This window comes from Rhinolophus ferrumequinum, chromosome 3 (assembly GCF_004115265.2).
Source record: "Rhinolophus ferrumequinum isolate MPI-CBG mRhiFer1 chromosome 3, mRhiFer1_v1.p, whole genome shotgun sequence".
Taxonomy (NCBI): Eukaryota; Metazoa; Chordata; class Mammalia; order Chiroptera; family Rhinolophidae; genus Rhinolophus; species Rhinolophus ferrumequinum.
This window is the reverse complement of record NC_046286.1, coordinates 2,282,574-2,301,349: the sequence shown is the minus strand read 5'-3', so window position 1 is coordinate 2,301,349 and position 18,776 is coordinate 2,282,574. Positions and strand designations below refer to the sequence as shown.

Genomic DNA, 18,776 nt, shown 5'->3' with positions numbered 1-18,776 from the left:
GGGTGAATTCATTGCACAGCAAATACCCTGACCACCCTAAACATCTGTGTTCCTTTTTGATTTCCTGACAAGAAAGAGGGTCTCCTGAATTTTGTGTTTCCTTTTACACTGATGCTTCCCAGGGCAGAAAGCCAGGCACAGGGTTAACTGATGTCTAAGGGGACTATAAACACCCCAAGAGAATTTCTGGAACTTTAAGTTGATTAGCTTTTGAATTAGGTTTGTCGATGTAAAAAACAGTCAAACCTGTAGAGAATTTTTATGAATTTATCTGAACGAAACTGATGATGTGCTGGGGAGCAAGATCTCAAATGCTCTGGAGGATGACAGTTTTGCCACCTATTTTATACATCAGCATCAAAGGAGAAGACCTAAGAAAGGTGCATGAAACCACTGGTGGTATATTAAGGAGGCAAGAGAAACCATGGGTCCAGGGAATTATAGGACTGGATAACAGGCAAAATGGAGAAACACCTACTTTTACACGGTGGGTACAGGAAATTTAACATTTGCAGCACACAGAGATGGAATAGGGAAGAAAATAACAATGAGGGGTTCTGTAGTCTGCTGTGGTGGTCTTGAGCTCTATTGCTGGGGGTTGTGACTTCACAGGGTAGAAAAAGAAAATTACTCTGACATTTCAAAGGTGTGTTATTTTAGGTGCATAAGAACAGTGGGCAGAGCTCTCTTAAGGTAAAGGTTGAAATTTGCTAAGGAACCTTTAGGCCTTGGGACGAGACTACCAGATATGATCTGCCGAGTTAGGAATTTGTGATCAGACCAACCTGTGTGGTTACTTTTGGTCACTGATCTTGTCAGGCCTGCCATGGGAACCCCGCCTGATCTTGTCATGTTTATTGTATAGCTCCTTTTGATTCAGTTTTGTTTTATAGGGTTTTGTTTGGAAGGAGTAAGGCTCAGGTTACCTGAGCTGGATGGGCTGTCAGGTGCTTTAAGAGTGGGGGACTGAAGAAGGAATTCCCAAGAACTCTGCCAGTGGTGGGAAGTGCCGGGGAGGGAAGACTTTCTCACCCCAAAGCTGCAAGTTCTTTTTTCTTCTCTCTGTCTTTCCCTAGTTTCCCAAACAATACTGTTCCTCCTCATTTTTTTTCCATTTTTTAAAATGTTACAATTCTAAGTTTATCCAGAATAAAAGCAAAAAAGATAACTGGTACGAAACTGTTGACATAAGCAACATTCAAACCTGTAGAGAAGTTTAATGAGTTTATTTGAGCCAAACTGATGACAATTGCTGGGAAGCAAAATCTCAAGGGATTAAGAAAATACTTTGGAGGGGTGGCCAGATGGCTCAGTTGGTTAGAGCGTATGCTCTTAACAACAAGTTTGTCGATTCAACTCCGGCATGGGATGGTGGGCTGTGCAACTAGATTGAAAACGGCGACTTGGAGCAGAACTGCATCCTCCACAACTAGATTGAAGGACAATGACTTGGAGCTGATGGGCCCTGGACAAACACACTGTTCCCTACAATATTCTCCAATTAAAAAAAATTAAAAAAAAAAAACTTTAACTCTCGATATTGCTAATTTTTAAAATACAGTATACAAAATTTAAAAAAAAAAAGGAAAAAAATGCTTTGGAGAATGGCAGGTTTGCAACTTATTTTATTCATTTGAATAAAAGGAGGAGTCCTTAGGAGAGTTACGGTCTTGACCCATTCATGTAAGGAGGGTTAAGTGAAATTCGTTGGTGGTTGATTAAGGGAGTGGGAGAAAGCAAAAAGGGGCAATCTCTGGGATTGGATAAAAAGTAAAATGGAGAGACACATACCTCTTTCACATTGGTGGGTGCAGGACAGTTAATAATTAACATTTACAGCACATGGAGATGGTATCTGGGGAACAAGGTAACAATTGGCTTCTGTAGTCTGGTGCTCTGGTGTGGTGGGTTGTGTCCTGAGGGCTCTAGAAAAGGGATTACTCTGACATTCCAACAGTCAGTTTTCTTAGATGCAAAAAGACAGTAGACAGGCTCACTTCAGGTAAAGATTGACCTTTGTCAAGGAAGCTACAGGACAAGGATGTGACTACCAGTCATGACCCACTTTTAGTTAGAAATTTTTATGTTCAGGCCATCCTATGTGCTTAATTTCAGTCTCTGAGTTTGTAGGGCCTGCCATGCAGGCTTCCCCTGAACTTCTCAGGTTTAGTTTGTGGCTTCTTTTTCCTCCATACTTCCCTGTTTTGGTCGTAAATCAACCCAGAGTATGCATTGATGACCAATGTTTGGTTGGATAACGTGGTCCCACGGTGCTAGGAAGGCTCATCCCTAGAAGCCTTAGTGTCAGCATTTGTCTCACTGAAATGGTGGGCCACTGGGGATGGGACAAGACCATAACCTTAGACAGCAGTTAAGGCTGAATTTTTTTTTTTCAAAAAGAAAGGTGGGTAAATGGGCGGCAGTCAGGTCTTATGGGTTTTACTAAGTAAAAAACACACTGGATCATTTCTAACCTATAAGCTATCATGATCCAAGTTTTGCTGTCTGTCTTACTTTTTTGTATTTTGCATCCAGTATAACGTTTACTTACAGTTTGAGGACATACCGTGTACCTCTCCACAATCTGACCATTAGCTAGGTTCCCATTTACTGTAGTATTATTATTATTACTGTTATTTTATTTTATTTTTTTTACATTTTCAGCTAACTTTTAATTTTCCATCTTTATGATACAGCATAGTATTTTGCAAAACATACTAGTTTCAAATCATCCAAGGACTAGCTAACTGAATGTTGTTGGACAGGTCCCTTGAAATTTTCAAGACTCAGTTACCTCATTTATAAAATAAAGATGTTGTATTAGATCATTTCCATATCTCTTCTAACCCAAAAGAACCAAACTGCATATCTGCACTATAACTTTGGAGGTAAAGAGGGATAATAGAGGCACAGCAGAGCTCTAATAAGACACAGAAAGGGAAGCAGGAGAAGCTGTAGAGAAAAATTCTGTTTTGAAACTATATTATACTCAGATTACATGGTTTGAAAAAGTTGCTTTTGTTGAAAAAAATTATAAACTGTTGGTCAATAAAATTTTAAACTGTAATCATAACTATCTGCCCAGAATTCCACATACCCCTGCTCCAGTGTGCACATTTAATTAGAATTAAGACCCAGGAGGAAACATCAGAAAAGCCTTAAGATATTATCTTACAGCAACAGGCACATTGATCTGGATACTTAAATATAATAAAGATAAATATTCTTCTCTCATCATCATAGGATATCTGTAAATAAACAAAACCCAGTGAAATTTATGGCAGAAAATGATTGAAAGTAATTACAACTTTTTTTAAGGGAAAGAAAATAAATTTATTAGAAAAGATATTTGGGGTTAATACACTTAAGAAGGAAGATTAACTCTAAGTTTGTATTCAATACCAAGGGAAAAAAAATTCCCATTTTTGTGCACTATGGGAATTTCACATGCACAGAAGACCAGAATATATTAAAATCCAGTGAAACATCATCTTTTTGCATTTAACTGAAGTTGGTATTTATATTAAATCTGTTTTATGTGAGAATGAGTCAAAATGAATTATTTTTAAAAATAGAGAACTGAGTCTGGTTGATGAATACATAATGCAATATATAGATGATGTATTATAGAATTATATAATTAAATCCTATATAACTTACCAACCAATGTCACTCCAATAAATTTAATAAAAATTTTTAAAAAGAAGCCATGATTTCCTATAGCTTTTTTTGTACTGAAAGAAAATGAGATGGCAATCCAAATGCTAAAAACTAATTAATGACTAAAGAAAATATTAGACATCTAAATAACAGAATATTTTGAAGCCTTTAAATATTAAGCTTATGAAGAGTTTGTAACAGTAGACAAAAAAGCTTTTACTGTATTAAGTGAAAAAGCAAATTGTGACTCTCTTTGTATAAAATATTATCTCGAAGTCCGAGCAGACGTACACTCCCTGCAGGTGTAACGGGATTGAACGGTGGGCTGGGTTCTGCATCCAGGACCCTGCTTCTGCCCGGGCCCCGTGGGGACTCTCCCAGCGTTCCCAGAGAGGGGAAGGACTGCTGACTGTGCCTGCGAACCGCCTTCTCAAAGGTCAGACTTCCGAGAAACGTGTGTGTCCTGCGCGCCACGCCATCTGTTTCCAGGGCCACCCCAGTACTTCTCAGCAATCGCGCCCAAAACATGGGTGGTGCCCGTCCGCACCCTGCCATGGCGGCTGTTGGCCCCCGCGTCTTTCTACTCCTAGTCAACAGGCAGGTGGAGAGCTCCCAGTTCCCTGAGTACGACTGCAAGTATTGCTTTGTGTATGGCCAGGACTGGGCCTCCACAGTGGGTCTGAAAGAGGGGATCTCACAGATCACATCCAAGAGCCAAGATGTGCCACAAGCGCTGGTGTGGAACTTCCCCATTGATGTCACCTTTAAAAGCACAAACCCTTATAGCTGATCATCTCATTTCACAGTCCAGGCCTTTCTGCTGCATATGGTCAGGCACAGGCTTCCTGGGTGCAGAGGGTGAGGGTATGGAGCAGGCGTTCTCTGGCTTTCTTCCTGGGCAGGAACTGCCATGTATTGTTATCCTCCATGAGTAAGAAACTTCCACAGGCCTCCTGGAATGGGCCACTAGATAACAACCAACTTCCTTTTGCTGAGGACATCTAGGCATCAAGTTAGGGGCACAAATTTCCTTCGAGCTATCCGGCTAAACAACTATGAACTTGAGCCCCGCCGAGCCACAGCTCATCCTGTCCCTCAACACGCCTAGGGACGAAGAATGGAGACTATTTGAATCAGAGGCCGCCGAGACAAACCCTGAATTCTACTGAACTGAGGTACCAGGGGTGAGGGCAGAGGACAATCCTCCCAGACTTGCCAGCCAACGGGCCGGTCATAATTGAACTAAAGGCCAGGGCCCAGCCGCAACGGCTTCGGCAGTACCCGATCTCCAGGAAAGTCCAGATAGGCATCCAGATACATCTTGAACAGCTGAAAGATGCAGGCATCCTCGATGAGCGTCAGTCCCCCTGGAACACACTGCTACTCCCTTTTTATCCCCCTCCGCCTCCCTGTACACTGACTCGCAGTTCCAGTCTTGGATTTCCCCTTCTTATCATGCCCCGTCGGGCGGCTGTCATCCCTTTCCTCATAGGCGCTGGCATCTTTACTGGGGTCGTCGCTGGTGCCTCTGGCCTTGGGACCTCCATCAACTTTTACTACAAGCTTTCTCATGAACTCGATGATGACATGGAGTGGGTCGCGGACTCACTCGCGTCACTCCAGAGCCAATTCTCCAGCCTGGCTGCGGTTGCCCTCCAGAACCGGCACCTACAATTATTTTTATATGGCCCATCTACTTCCCATTGGAAGCACTCAAGTGTCATTCATTATTAATCTGATTTCTGCTAGTTGTACAACTGGGAACTGTAATTTTAAGGTTTAATAGGGGCCAAGACTTTAAGAACACAATGATGTAAGTTACAACCACCATCTAAAAATTTCTAGAGGCCAGGACAGTAAGAGTTTCATAGGTAAATTTCCTGTGCCTCAGCAGCCATTATAGAGGGTCAGTTTTTAAATATCTACTTCAGCTTCTATGTGAATTAATATAGTTACTAGTCTTTGTTCAATTAGGGGGTAAGCATAATTGGGTTTTAGTTTTTATATAAAGAAAAATCCCTTTCTCAATATTTCTTTTCCACAACTTTACTAGTCCTTTTCAATTTATCTCGTTTTCCTCATTGAGAAGTAATCAGCTTACTAGGACAAACTACTTCCTTTTAACTTCTCTAAAAAATACACACACATCCCTTTTCTTTTACAATAACATTCCTTCTAAATTTCAAAAGAGAAATCATAAAAATAGTATTATTGATAATATAAATGTTATATACCTTCAGCAATTGTTAACAGTTGGGCTATACAAATACAGGGTTTAAGAAAAGCCTAAAAAATAAATATAACTATCCTTATGACTAAGATTATTAGCAGACAGGTAAAGACAATCAAACAAATGTTTTCTTAAGTTCAATATCAGTTATGTAGGTATACAGGCCTTCTCTATGTCTCTGGATAGCTGTCTACCTCTGATGTGGGTGGCTTCTCATCCTCGAGGAGTTTTTGATGTTGGCTGTTAGGTGGAGGCCAGTGTCAGACAGGAGCAGATGTCCAGTCATAGGCACTTTTTTTTTTTAATTTTATTTTTTAATTTATTGGGGTGACAATTGTTAGTAAAATTACATAGATTTCAGGTGTGCAATTCTGTATCACATCATCCATAAATCACACTGTGTGTTCACCACCCAGATAGGCACTTTTTTTTTTTGAATGAGAAATGTAAATCCTCCAGTTAACAGCTTGAAGTATATCTGACATAGCTTAACTAGTAATACCTGATAAGTCCCTTCCAACCAGATTGGAGAATCTTTAATTGATCTTTTGTCCAATGGACAAAATCTCCTGGTTGTGTGAGTCATGAAGTCTTCATCTCCCGGGAAGTCACTGTACTGGATCAGTTACTAATTTATCAATTTCTTTAAGGTGGTTGATAAGTCCTTGATAATAATGCAGAATGTCTCCTGTTAGAAAGGTTGATTCATATGTCCCTTCACATGGTGTGACCAGTGACTAATAAGGAGAAAGGCTGTGTTTACCAAAGGAATGTATCTCAGCTTGAGAAGCACGATAAGGAGACCTTTAGGCTGGGGGAGATTAAAAGCTCATGAAAACTCACCTACTAGAGTTTTAATTTACCATTTGTACACTCTACCACTCCAGAGCACTGGGGAGATAAGAAGAATGAAAATGCTGTAGAATAAGCCAAATATTGCAAATGGATTGTATTATTTGCCCAGTGAAATGAGTCCCTCGGTCATTATGTAACTCACAGGGAATTCTCCAATTGGGGAATATTTTTTCCAGTAATAACTTACCTACCATTAAGACTGTTGCTTTAAAAAAAAAAAAAAAAAGACTTGCTCTCTTGCAAAGGAATGTCTCACTCAATCCAGTGATGCAAAATACAAATCATGATTAACACATATTTGTATACTTGAGAGGGGCATTTGGATACAATCCAACTACCACACCTCAAATGGACCTAAAGGAAGTGGGAAATGTCCTTGGGAACCAATGGAGTGATTTTCCAGAGTTATATTTTAGACAGATAGAGCATCTGCTATACACTTTATGTGCTACAGTAGGGGAATGTTTCCAATAATATTCTTTACTCCATGAAATCATCTTTTCAAGACCCCAATGCATTAGCTCATGTACATGTTAAATATAGGTAATTGAGCCCCTATAGTTAAGATTAGGTCTAAACTATATCTGTTTGGGTCAAAGGTTCCCCCTTTTTGTTGCAACATTTTCTTTTCTTCTTCTGCAGGTGTCCACTGGAACTGTAAAAGTGTCTTTTATTGATATAATACGGAGAAGAAACATTCTCAGGTCTGGATAATTTGGCTGCTTATTGCAGCTGATCTAGCTGCAGTATCAGGTAAATCATTTTCTTTTGCTTCCATGGTGGTGGCCTTAGAATGTCCTGAAATTTTGATAATTGCTAATTGTTTCGGTGGCTGTATGACATCTAACGATTCTGCAGCCTGTTTTCCACTGTTTTTTTGGGCTGCCCTGAAGTTAAGAAGCCTTGCTGCTTCCACAACATTTCCAAGTTGTGAGCTACACCAAAGCTATAGCAACTATCAGTGTAAATACTGGCTATTTGATCATTGACTCATTGACAAGCTCCTGTCGGAACAATTAATTCAGCTTGTTGGGCAGATCTTAATCAGGTAAATGAGAAAAGAACCTTTAATGTATGTTCACCATGGAAGTTATTGCATATCCAGCTTGGTAATGTCCCTGTTTATCTTTCACATAAGAGTCCGCGTTATCAATAAGGTTTCCTGTAAACCACTCCTAGAATCAAGAAGGTGGTCAGTAAGCAGCACACAATTGTGGATGTCTTCATCCTGTAAGAGGGTAATAAAGTTGTTGGGTTAAGACTGTTACATCGACTTAAAGTCCCCTTCAACATCAGTTAACCCTGTGCCTGGCTTTCTGCCCTGGGAAGCATCAGTGTAAAAGGAAACACAAAATTCAGGAGACCCTCTTTCTTGTCAGGAAATCAAAAAGGAACCCAGATGTTTAGGGTGGTCAGGGTATTTGCTGTGCAATGAATTCACCCAGTGCATTATTTCATCCTAGATTCCAATTTACTGCGCGTTACCCTCCCTCCTGTTTTCAAGACAATCACATTTTGTAATTTATTTTGGCCTTTTTTCCTTCACCCTTTGTGGGGACGAATCCACAGAGAGAGATTTAACTCAAAGAATAGTTAAGCTATAGTGTGTAGTCGAGTGTCTGATTCATGGAAAACAGCATTTCTACTGGCTCTTTTTCTTCCAGCCCACCAACAGCAAGATTTGAAGCTCTATGAGCCCATGTTTACCTGCCAGGCAGTGGAGACACTGATGCCCTTTGCTTCCAGCCCATAGACAAGTATTCTATATTGCAGATTTGGAGACAAGGAAGGAGTGAATCCCAAGTGAAGCTGGTACCAGCTGATGGTGAGAAAGTTTTTCTGGGGGCTGGGTGTGGGGTGGGGGTGACATTAAGAGTCTCTATGAGTGTAGGTACGCTGGGCAGCTGAGATGGAAGTTTGGAGAATCCCCAGCCAGACTGCATAAAGAAATAGAACATTCCTGAATTTGACCAGTTTGACTAGACTAAGAGGTGATTCGTCAGGGAGCCACCTCTGAATGTAAAAAAGTTACCACCTGCACACACAGACAGGCAACCTTTTTGTAACATCAGCTTAGATCAGTCTGAGCAAGTTACAAACAACTGAATGCCTTTGCGGTCCAGAAGAGGTGTTTTGATGTTGTTTTGATGTGTGTGTGTAAAAAAATGCCAATTGAACAAAGTGTTCAAAAGTGTTCCTTCCCTTTATCAAAAACTGTCTCCTCCCATGTGTGCTCTTATGTTTTCTGTGCCCAAGACACGTGGGTATAGCAATGAGTCTATTTTCCAGTGGGTTGTGAATCCCCTACTTTTGTTTCAATGTCCCTCACATTTTCAATTCAGGCACCTACCAAGGGGTCTTGCATCCCCACAAAGGATGAAGGAAAAAAGGCCAAAATAAATGACCAAATGTGCTTGTCTTTAAAAACAGGAGCGAGGCTAACGCGCAGTAAACTGGAATCTAGGATGAAATAATTCAGTGGGGGAGTAAACTGCGCCACCAATACCCTGAGTTTTAATGGAGTGGGAAGTAGAGCCTGCGTCAGGCCAACCCCTCCCAGATTACAGCATAATTCCTGACCAGTTTGCTTAAAACGGGCCGCCTGCCAACCAACCAGCTGTGCCCTGTGATGCAGTTAGAGGACAGGACTTTCCCTGCCCCTCGCTGGCAAACTCACACCCCACTACATTAATTTTAAAACGATGGAGAGGCTAGGGGCTGCAGTGACGGGGCAGAAGACCAAATTCGGGGCTGTGAGGCTCACCCTGGACCTACCCCACACCCGGAGGCTGAAACAGAAATCGTGAAGGCAGATGGGAGAGACGGGAGTGGCTGGCTGCTCTCTCACCCGCCATGAAAGAATTCATGAGTCAGGTAGAAATACAGAAGGAAGATTAATTAAAGAAAAGGTTCAGCTGAATAGAGTCTGTGGGAAACTACCGCCCCGAGTCTTTGTTTCCTCTCAAGTTTTATATTTTCTACTCAGGATGTACATTTCTTCAGCCTGTAGTGGAACTTTCTAATGAGTTGGGCTGTGGGGGGGGGGAGGGTGGGGAGGGAGGTGCAGTTAAGCAGGTTATCACTGCCTTTGCATATGTTATGGAGATTTAAATTAGAGTCACGAGTGGATCCCATACAGATACAAAACATTTCCCAAGTCACAGGGCCAGCACTAGGCAGAAGTAAATAGAAACAGTAAAACTAGTATGCCTAGTAAATGTGTAGAAAGCAGAACCATTAACAGTTGGTGGAAAGGAAGCAAAGGAAAGAAAAAAGCTTTCAAAAATCCCCCAGCTAACTTACACTTGTTAAATCAAATTATACCAGAGACCCAAATGTCAAAATAGAAGATTTAGTGCCACCATTACAATTCCTCTGTCTTAACAGCGCGCACCCCAGGCTGGGAAGGATGAGTGAAAGGGAGAAGCCCAAGAGGCAGTAAAGACAAGTTCTACGGAAATTGTTTCTTCCTCACGCCGCCAGAGTCCAGCACCAAGCAAAGGGGCGCCCCGGACCCAGCCCGACCCTTTTGTATCCCCGCCCCTGAACAACGCACGTTCCTTTTCCTGCGACGGGCACCTTGTACAGTTTAAGAACCGCCTGTTTAGCTGACTGCTTTTCTTTTGAAACTTCAGATTCCCCTATCCCCAGACAATCCATCCGTGTAGGTGAAAAACTATGTCAAAAACTATAACGCATTATTATCTCTGTCCTCCTACTTCCCATTTTTAAATTGGGAAACGCCGCCGATGGCTTTGGCAATCCTCCGGCAGCCAAGGCCAAAGGAATCCTTCGGGGCGACAGGAAGGCGGCCCCGTCCGTCAAGCGCCAAAGTCCAATCACAGTGTCTTTGCTATACATACCCCACTCTCTTAGAAAACTTCTGGCAACTTTTCTACCTTAAACCACGAAACTAATTTGAGGCCCACCAGCCTCTCACCGCCCTACAGTTCGTAAAAGCCAAGAGCTGACCCTTCCCGGCAGCATCAACTGGACAGCTGGCCCCGATACCGGCCCGAAGGGGGTGAACGGAGGGAACGCCCACCCCTCCCAGCGCGGCTGTGGGGCCCACCCCTGAGGACTCCGGTGTTCTCGCGAAAAGACCACAAGGATCTGGAGAGTTCTGGGAGGGGCGGCACCCAGGACGCTGATTGGCCCGAGGCGGCCTGGGGGCAGGACGCAAGGAGAACCCCCTGGAAGGTTCCCGGCCAGGCGTCCCCGCCGAGCTCGGTGATTGGGTGGAGCGCGGAGAGGCGGGGTCGAGGAGGAATTACAAGTGCGGAGCCGCGGGCCGCGGAGGAGCAGCGAGCCTGCGGAGAGGAGGTGGTTCTCGCCGCGTTGTCCGGTGTGCCTGAGCGCGGCTCCCACAGACCCAGTGCCTCCGCGGACGGGCCCCTGCGTTACGGGCGTTCGGTTTCCGGCCTCGGAGAGGACCGAGCTTCTGGTCGCGGACCCCGGCCGCCGCTGACCAGGCCCGAACCTCAGCGCGGCGCGAGAGAGCAGGACGCCGGCATGGCGAAAAGCACGGCCATCGGCATCGACCTGGGCACCACCTATTCGTGCGTGGGGGTGTTCCAGCACGGCAAGGTGGAGATCATCGCCAACGACCAGGGCAACCGCACCACCCCCAGCTACGTGGCCTTCACCGACACCGAGCGGCTCATCGGGGATGCGGCCAAGAACCAGGTGGCGCTGAACCCGCAGAACACCGTGTTCGACGCCAAGCGGCTGATCGGCCGCAAGTTCGGCGACCCGGTGGTGCAGTCGGACATGAAGCACTGGCCTTTCCAGGTGATCAGCGACGGCGACAAGCCCAAGGTGCAGGTGAGCTACAAGGGGGAGACCAAGGCGTTCTACCCCGAGGAGATCTCGTCCATGGTGCTGACCAAGATGAAGGAGATCGCCGAGGCGTACCTGGGCTACCCGGTGACCAACGCGGTGGTCACCGTGCCGGCCTACTTCAACGACTCGCAGCGCCAGGCCACCAAGGATGCGGGGGTGATCGCGGGGCTGAACGTGCTGAGGATCATCAACGAGCCCACGGCGGCCGCCATCGCCTACGGCCTGGACCGGACGGGCAAGGGGGAGCGCAACGTGCTCATCTTCGACCTGGGCGGGGGCACCTTCGACGTGTCCATCCTGACGATCGACGACGGCATCTTCGAGGTGAAGGCCACCGCCGGGGACACCCACCTGGGAGGGGAGGACTTTGACAACAGGCTGGTGAGCCACTTCGTGGAGGAGTTCAAGAGGAAGCACAAGAAGGACATCAGCCAGAACAAGCGAGCCGTGAGGCGGCTGCGCACCGCCTGCGAGAGGGCCAAGAGGACCCTGTCGTCCAGCACGCAGGCCAGCCTGGAGATCGACTCCCTGTTCGAGGGCGTCGACTTCTACACGTCCATCACCAGGGCCCGGTTCGAGGAGCTGTGCTCGGACCTGTTCCGTGGCACCCTGGAGCCGGTGGAGAAGGCCCTGCGTGACGCCAAGCTGGACAAGGCCCAGATCCACGACCTGGTCCTGGTGGGGGGCTCCACCCGCATTCCCAAGGTGCAGAAGCTGCTGCAGGACTTCTTCAACGGGCGCGACCTCAACAAGAGCATCAACCCGGACGAAGCGGTAGCCTACGGGGCGGCGGTGCAGGCAGCCATCCTGATGGGGGACAAGTCTGAGAACGTGCAGGACCTGCTGCTGCTGGACGTGGCTCCCCTGTCGCTGGGGCTGGAGACGGCCGGCGGCGTGATGACCGCCCTGATCAAGCGCAACTCCACCATCCCCACCAAGCAGACGCAGATCTTCACCACCTACTCGGACAACCAGCCCGGGGTGCTGATCCAGGTGTACGAGGGCGAGCGGGCCATGACCAAGGACAACAACCTGCTGGGGCGCTTCGACCTGAGTGGCATCCCCCCGGCCCCCAGGGGCGTGCCCCAGATCGAGGTGACCTTTGACATCGACGCCAATGGCATCCTGAACGTCACGGCCATGGACAAGAGCACGGGCAAGGCCAACAAGATCACCATCACCAACGACAAGGGCCGCCTGAGCAAGGAGGAGATCGAGCGCATGGTGCAGGACGCCGAGAAGTACAAAGCCGAGGACGAGGTCCAGCGCGAGAGGGTGTCTGCCAAGAACGCCTTGGAGTCGTACGCCTTCAACATGAGGAGCGCTGTGGAGGACGAGGGGCTCAAGGGCAAGATCAGCGAGGCGGACAAGAAGAAGGTGCTGGACAAGTGCCAGGAGGTGATTTCCTGGCTGGACGCCAACACCCTAGCGGAGAAGGAGGAGTTTGAGCACAAGCGGAAGGAGCTGGAGCAGGTGTGTAACCCCATCATCAGCGGACTGTACCAGGGGGCGGGAGGCCCCGGGGTCGGTGGCTTTGGGGCCCAGGCCCCCAAGGGGGGCTCTGGGTCAGGCCCCACCATTGAGGAGGTCGATTAGGAGGCCTTTCCCAGATGGCTCACGTTTGTTGTGGAGACAGATGAGATTCAACACTGCATTGCGCGATATTTGCCTTCTCATCTGCTCTCAACTTTGCAACTTGTTTGAGAAGTCGACCAGCGTGTGTGTTTTTGAGGTTGTGAACGTGCTTTTTTTTTTCCTTCAGTATGAAGATAGAGATGAGTTTATATTGCCATCTTTAGTCCTTTTTAAAATTTTTTTATTTTTTGTAATACTCAATACCAACTCAGTCCTTTTTTTTTTTTTTTTCACCAACTTTTACTTGAAATGAAACTAAATAAACTCAAAAGAAGTCGAGTGATGTCGTGTCCGTCTCTGTTTCAGTTTGTGTTCCTCATGATGTCTAAGATGGAATGGTAATTTGCTTCTGGGGAAGTAAGGCTATGATCGCATTGTGATCCCTTTCTCTTAGGCAAAGGGTATCCTTAGGGCGTTAAAAAAAAAAAAATACTGCTTATTTGCAGTGGGTTGGGTTTGTTGGTCCAGAACAAGTAAGGGCCACTGACATGGAGGCCTCAAGGTGGGTGAGGGGGTCAACCCTCCTTGTAAGGGTGGCCTCAGAAGGGACTTGGGGATGGGGGTGTTCCTGGAGAAGCAGGCAAAAGAGAGGCAGTTAGATGGGAAGGTCATGGCTGTTCATCTGTGTAAGTACACCCCATGTACCAAAGCCCTGATATTTCATCGGGATTCAACATGAAAGGGAAGGCGAGGTCTAACTTAGAAGTGAGGAGGTAGATGTGGGGACAAGCACTGGCTTCCCGAGGTTTGCACAAGCGTATTAGCGGCCCTGATCCCTACTTCTATTTTAAATGAGTGTTTGGCTCACGCCCCAGCTTATAGTTCTCATTTATGACAGGATGCTAAGATAGAAATGCCACATTTAGAGCATTCGTGAAGTGCCCGCAGTGAGTGCCTTTGGGAGGTGTCATTGAGAGTTTGGTGCCCCAGCAGAAGGACTCCAATGTTTTAGGGCTCTTATGTGCCAGACACTGTACTGGGGCCTTTTACGTGTTTATTAACCCTCATTCCACCACGCTGAGTTTAGGTAGTGTTTGACCTTCACAGGTGAACAAATGGGGAGCTTAAAAAGTACTGGCTTAAGTAAAATTACTTAAAGGTTGAAAATAAGCTCCAGTTCAGCAAAGATGTTGAACCTGGATTCCATGTCAGGTTTTACAGGTTTTTGCCATGTTGCCCCAAGTCCAGGAGGATTGTTTATGCATGCCTCCTTCTGGATTATGTTTCTACCCTAGGTTTTACAGTCCGTACCACTTTTACCTTTACTCCGTTCAGTCCTAAACAGTTATGTCAGATAAGCAATAGGATTGATGACAAAGGTTTAGTCTTACCTGTTAATTTAAAACAGAGGGAAGGAACCTGCAGCCCTGTACTGGGAAGACCTACTGTAGGCGTCCTTCCCTCGCCCTAGCTGCTAGCATCCTAGAAGTAATCTCCTCCACAGCCTGCTTGTTGGAAAAGGCCTCGCACAATCCCCAAGGCTTGGGGAGCGAGCCCCTCTAAAACTCAGTTGCATCTGGGGGGTTACAAAGATGTTTTACAACTAGACACCTTAAGATAGTTACTAGGATACGTGGAAAATGATGCCTTTTGTGTGGAGGAGAAATCATCCAGCCTAAGAGAAAGCTTTGAAGAGTTTATTTGAGCCAAATTTCTCAAACAATTGACAGGATAGAAAATCTCATTGGGTGAGAAAATGCTCTGGGAAATCGTGGTTTTGCAGCTTATTTTATACATTAGAATCAAAGGAGGAATATTTTGTGAAATCCATTGGTGGTAGATTAATGGGGTGGGAGAAAGCCAAGAAGGATGGTGGAATCTCTGGGATTGGATAAAAAGTAAAATGGAGAGACACTTCTTTTACATTGTTGGATATACCGAAATTAATTGTTTGCCTTTGGTAGCATTTAAAAATGGAAATTAAGGGACAAGAACAATAATGAGGGATTCTTTAGTTTCCTGCTCTCGTTTAGAAATAGGGATTACTTTTACATTCCAAGGGCATGTTGTCTTAGAAACAGAAAAGACAGTAGACAGGCTCACTTAAGGTGAAGACTGACCTTTGTCAAGGAAGCTACAGGCCAAGGGTGTGACTACCAACCATGACCCACTTTAATTAGGAATTTTTATGTTCAGACCATCCTATGAGGTTAATTGTACTTTCTGAGTTTTAGGGCCTGCCATGCAGGCCTTCCCTGAGCTTGTCAGGTTTAGTATATGGCCCCTTTTTGGTCCATATATCCCCCTTTTTGTCATAAATCAATCCAAAGGATGCGTTGACAACCAAATTTTTCATTGTATTATGTGGTCCCACGGTGCTAGAAAGGCCCATTCCTGGGGAGTCTTAGTGTCATCATTTGTCTGAAATGGTGGACCGCTGTGGGCTGTGGATGGAGCAAGACTATAACCTTGGACGGCAGTCAAGGCCAATGTTTTTTTCCAAAAGGAAAGGTGAGTAAATGGGAGGCAGTGAAGTCTCACGGGCTTTCCCTAAGTAAAAACACACAGATCATTTCTAACCTATAAGCTATCATTATCCAAGTTTTGCTCTCTTAATTTTTTTGTATTTTGCATCTAGAATAACATTTAGTTATAGTTTGAAGACACACAGATATACCTCTTCACAATCTAACCATGAGATAGGTTCCCGTTTACTGATAGTGTTGTTGTTATTATTATTACTACTATTATTATTATTTGAATATGGCCTATCTACTTCTCATTGGAAGCACTCAAGTGTCATTCATTATTAATCTGATTTCTGCTACCGTGTTTCTCTGAAAATAAGACCTAACTAGAAGTCAGCTCTAATGCGTCTTTTGGAGGACAACTTAATATAAGACCCGGTCTTATAGTAAAATAAGACCGGGTCTTATATAATATAATGTAATATAAGACCGGGTCTCCTACATTAATTTTTGCTCCAAAAGACGCATTAGAGGTGACTGTCTGGCTAGGTCTTATTTTCGGGGAAACACGGTAGTTGTATAACTGGAAACTGTAACTTTAAGGTTTAATAGGGGCCAAGGCAGGAAGAACACAATGATATAAATTACAATTACCATCTAAAAATTTCTAGAGGTCGAGGACAGTAAGAGTTTCATAAATAGGGGTGGCCGGTTGGCTCTGTTGGTTAGAGTGCAGTGCTCATAACACCAATGTCGCCCTGTTCGAGTCCCACATGGGCCAGTGAGCTGCACCCTCCACAACGGCTTGACTTGTAGCTGAGCTGCGCCCCCCACAACTAGTTTGAAAACAATGACTTGACATGGAGCTTGATGGGTCCTAGGAAAACACACTGTTCCCCAATATTCCCCGATAAAAATTTTTTAAAAGTTTCATAAATTTCTGTGCCGCAGCGGCCATTATAGAGGGCCAGTTTTTAAATACATCCACATCAGCTTTTATATGAATTAATATACTTAGTGGTCTTTGTTAAGGGGTAAGCATAGTTGGGTTCTAATATTTATATAAAATTTCTTTCTCAATATTTTTTTCCACTAGCCTTCTACAACTTCAGTTTGTTCTTCTCAGTTTGCCTCCTTTTCCTCATTCAGAAATAATCAACTTACTAGGACAAAATACTTCCTTTTAACTTCTCTAAAAAATACACACACATCTCTTTTCTTCCTTCTACAATAATATTCCTTCTAAATTCAAAACCATAAAAATAGTATTATTGACAATATAAAAGTTATTTTATATACCTTCAGCGATTATCAACAGTTGGGCTATGTAAGGGTTTGAAAACAGCCTACAGAACAATTATCAATATGACTAATGTTATTAGCAGGCAGATAAAGACAAACAAATGATTAAGTTCAATATCAATTATGTAGGTATACAGCCATTCCTTGATGTCTTGGGATAGCTGTCTACCCCAAGTGTCAGTGGTATCTCATCCTCGAGGAGTCTCTGATGTCCACTGATAAGTCCCTTCCAACAAAGTTGGAGAGTGTTTAATTGACGTCTTATCCAATGGACAAAATCTAAATCTCCTGGTTGTGAGTCATGGACTTTGAAGTCTTCATCTCCCAGGAGCATACTGAAGTGAAACAGTTACTAATTTATCAATTTCTTGAAGCTGGTTGGGAAGTCCATGATACTAATATAGAATGTCTTAGTAAGGTTTGTTCATATGTCCCTTCGCATAGGGTGAACTATAATTAATTAGGAGAAAGGCTGTGTTTACCAAAAGGAATATCTCAGGCTGAGAAACACTAAGGAGACCTTTTGGCCAAGGGAGATTAAAAGCTTTGAAAATTTATCTAGTGGAGTTTTAAATTTGTACATTCCACCAATCCAGAGGACTGGGGTGATAAGCACAATGAAAATGCCATAAAATAGGCCAAATATTACAAATAGATTGCATTATTGTCCCAGTGAAATGAGTCCTTTGGTCACTGTGTAACTCACAGGGAATTCCCCAATGGGTTTTTTTTTTTAATTTAATAATAACTTACCTACCATTAAGGCTCTTGCTCTCCTGCAAGGGAGTGTCTCAACCCAGTGACACAACATACAAATCATGATTAATGCATATAAAATACTTGTGTCCTTGAGATGGTGCATTTCGAAAAAATCCAACTGCCATACCTCAAACGGACCTAAGGGAAGTAGGAAATATCCTTGGGACCCGTGGAGTGATTTTTCCAGGGTTATATTTTAGACAAATAGAACATCTGCTATACACTTTATGCGCTACAGTAGGGGAAGGTTTCCAACAATATTCTTTTTTTTTTTCCAACAATATTCTTTACTCCATGAAATCATCTTTCTAAGACCCCAATGTGTTAGCTCATGTACATGTTAAATATAGGTAATTGAGCCCTTATAGGTAAGATTAGGTCTAAGCTATATCTGTTTGGGTCAAATGTTCCCCCTTTTGTTACCATATTCTCTTTTATTCTTCAGTAGCTATCCATTGGAACTGTAAAAGAGAATCTTTTATTGATTTAATAGGGAGAAGAAACATTCGCAGGTCTGGATAATTTGGCTGCTTATTGATATTGGTCTAGCTGCAGCATTAGGTAAATTATTTTCCTTTGCTTCCATGGTGGTGGCTTTAGAATGTCCTGGAATTTTGATAATTGCCAATTGTTTCGGTTGCTGTATGACATCTAATTTAAATTCTGCAACCTGTTTTCCATCCTTTATGGGCTGCCCTGAGGAAGTTAAGAAGCCTCACTGCCTCTATAACATTTCGAAGTTGTGAGCTACACCAAAGCTATAGCAACTATCAGTGTGAATACTGGCTATTTGATCGTTGGCTCATTGACAAGCTCCTGTCGGAACAATTGATTCAGCTTGTTGGGCAGATCTTAATCAGGTAAATGAGAAAAGAACCTTTAATGTATGTTCACCATGGAAGTTATTGCATATCCAGCTTGGCAATGTCCCTGTTTATCTTTCACATAAGAGTCCGCATTATCAATAAGGTTTCCTGTAAACCATTCCTAGAATCAAGAAGGTGGTCAGTAAGCAGCACACAATTGTGGATGTCTTCATCCTGTAAGAGGGTAATAAAGTTGTTGGGTTAAGACTGTTAAATCGA

The 18,776-nt window shown here is 44.2% G+C and overlaps 2 protein-coding genes across 2 annotated transcripts in view; one reads left to right on the top strand and one right to left on the bottom strand.

Annotated features, from left to right (window-relative positions):
- The window catches only part of LOC117018018 (heat shock 70 kDa protein 1), a 34,006-nt gene that overhangs the window by 5,368 nt on the left and 9,862 nt on the right, over nt 1–18,776 (bottom strand). The gene's annotated exons all lie outside the window — the stretch shown is intronic.
- Nucleotides 11,122–13,501, top strand: LOC117018030 (heat shock 70 kDa protein 1A-like). The gene has a single exon (XM_033098709.1). The coding sequence runs from the start codon at nt 11,258–11,260 to the stop codon at nt 13,181–13,183; it is 1,926 nt and encodes a 641-aa protein (XP_032954600.1). The 5' UTR covers nt 11,122–11,257; the 3' UTR covers nt 13,184–13,501.

What these genes read in the sequence shown, in the direction of transcription:
- LOC117018030 (XM_033098709.1), top strand. Translation starts at nt 11,258, where the DNA reads ATGGCGAAAAGCACGGCCATCGGCATCGACCTGGGCACCACCTATTCG.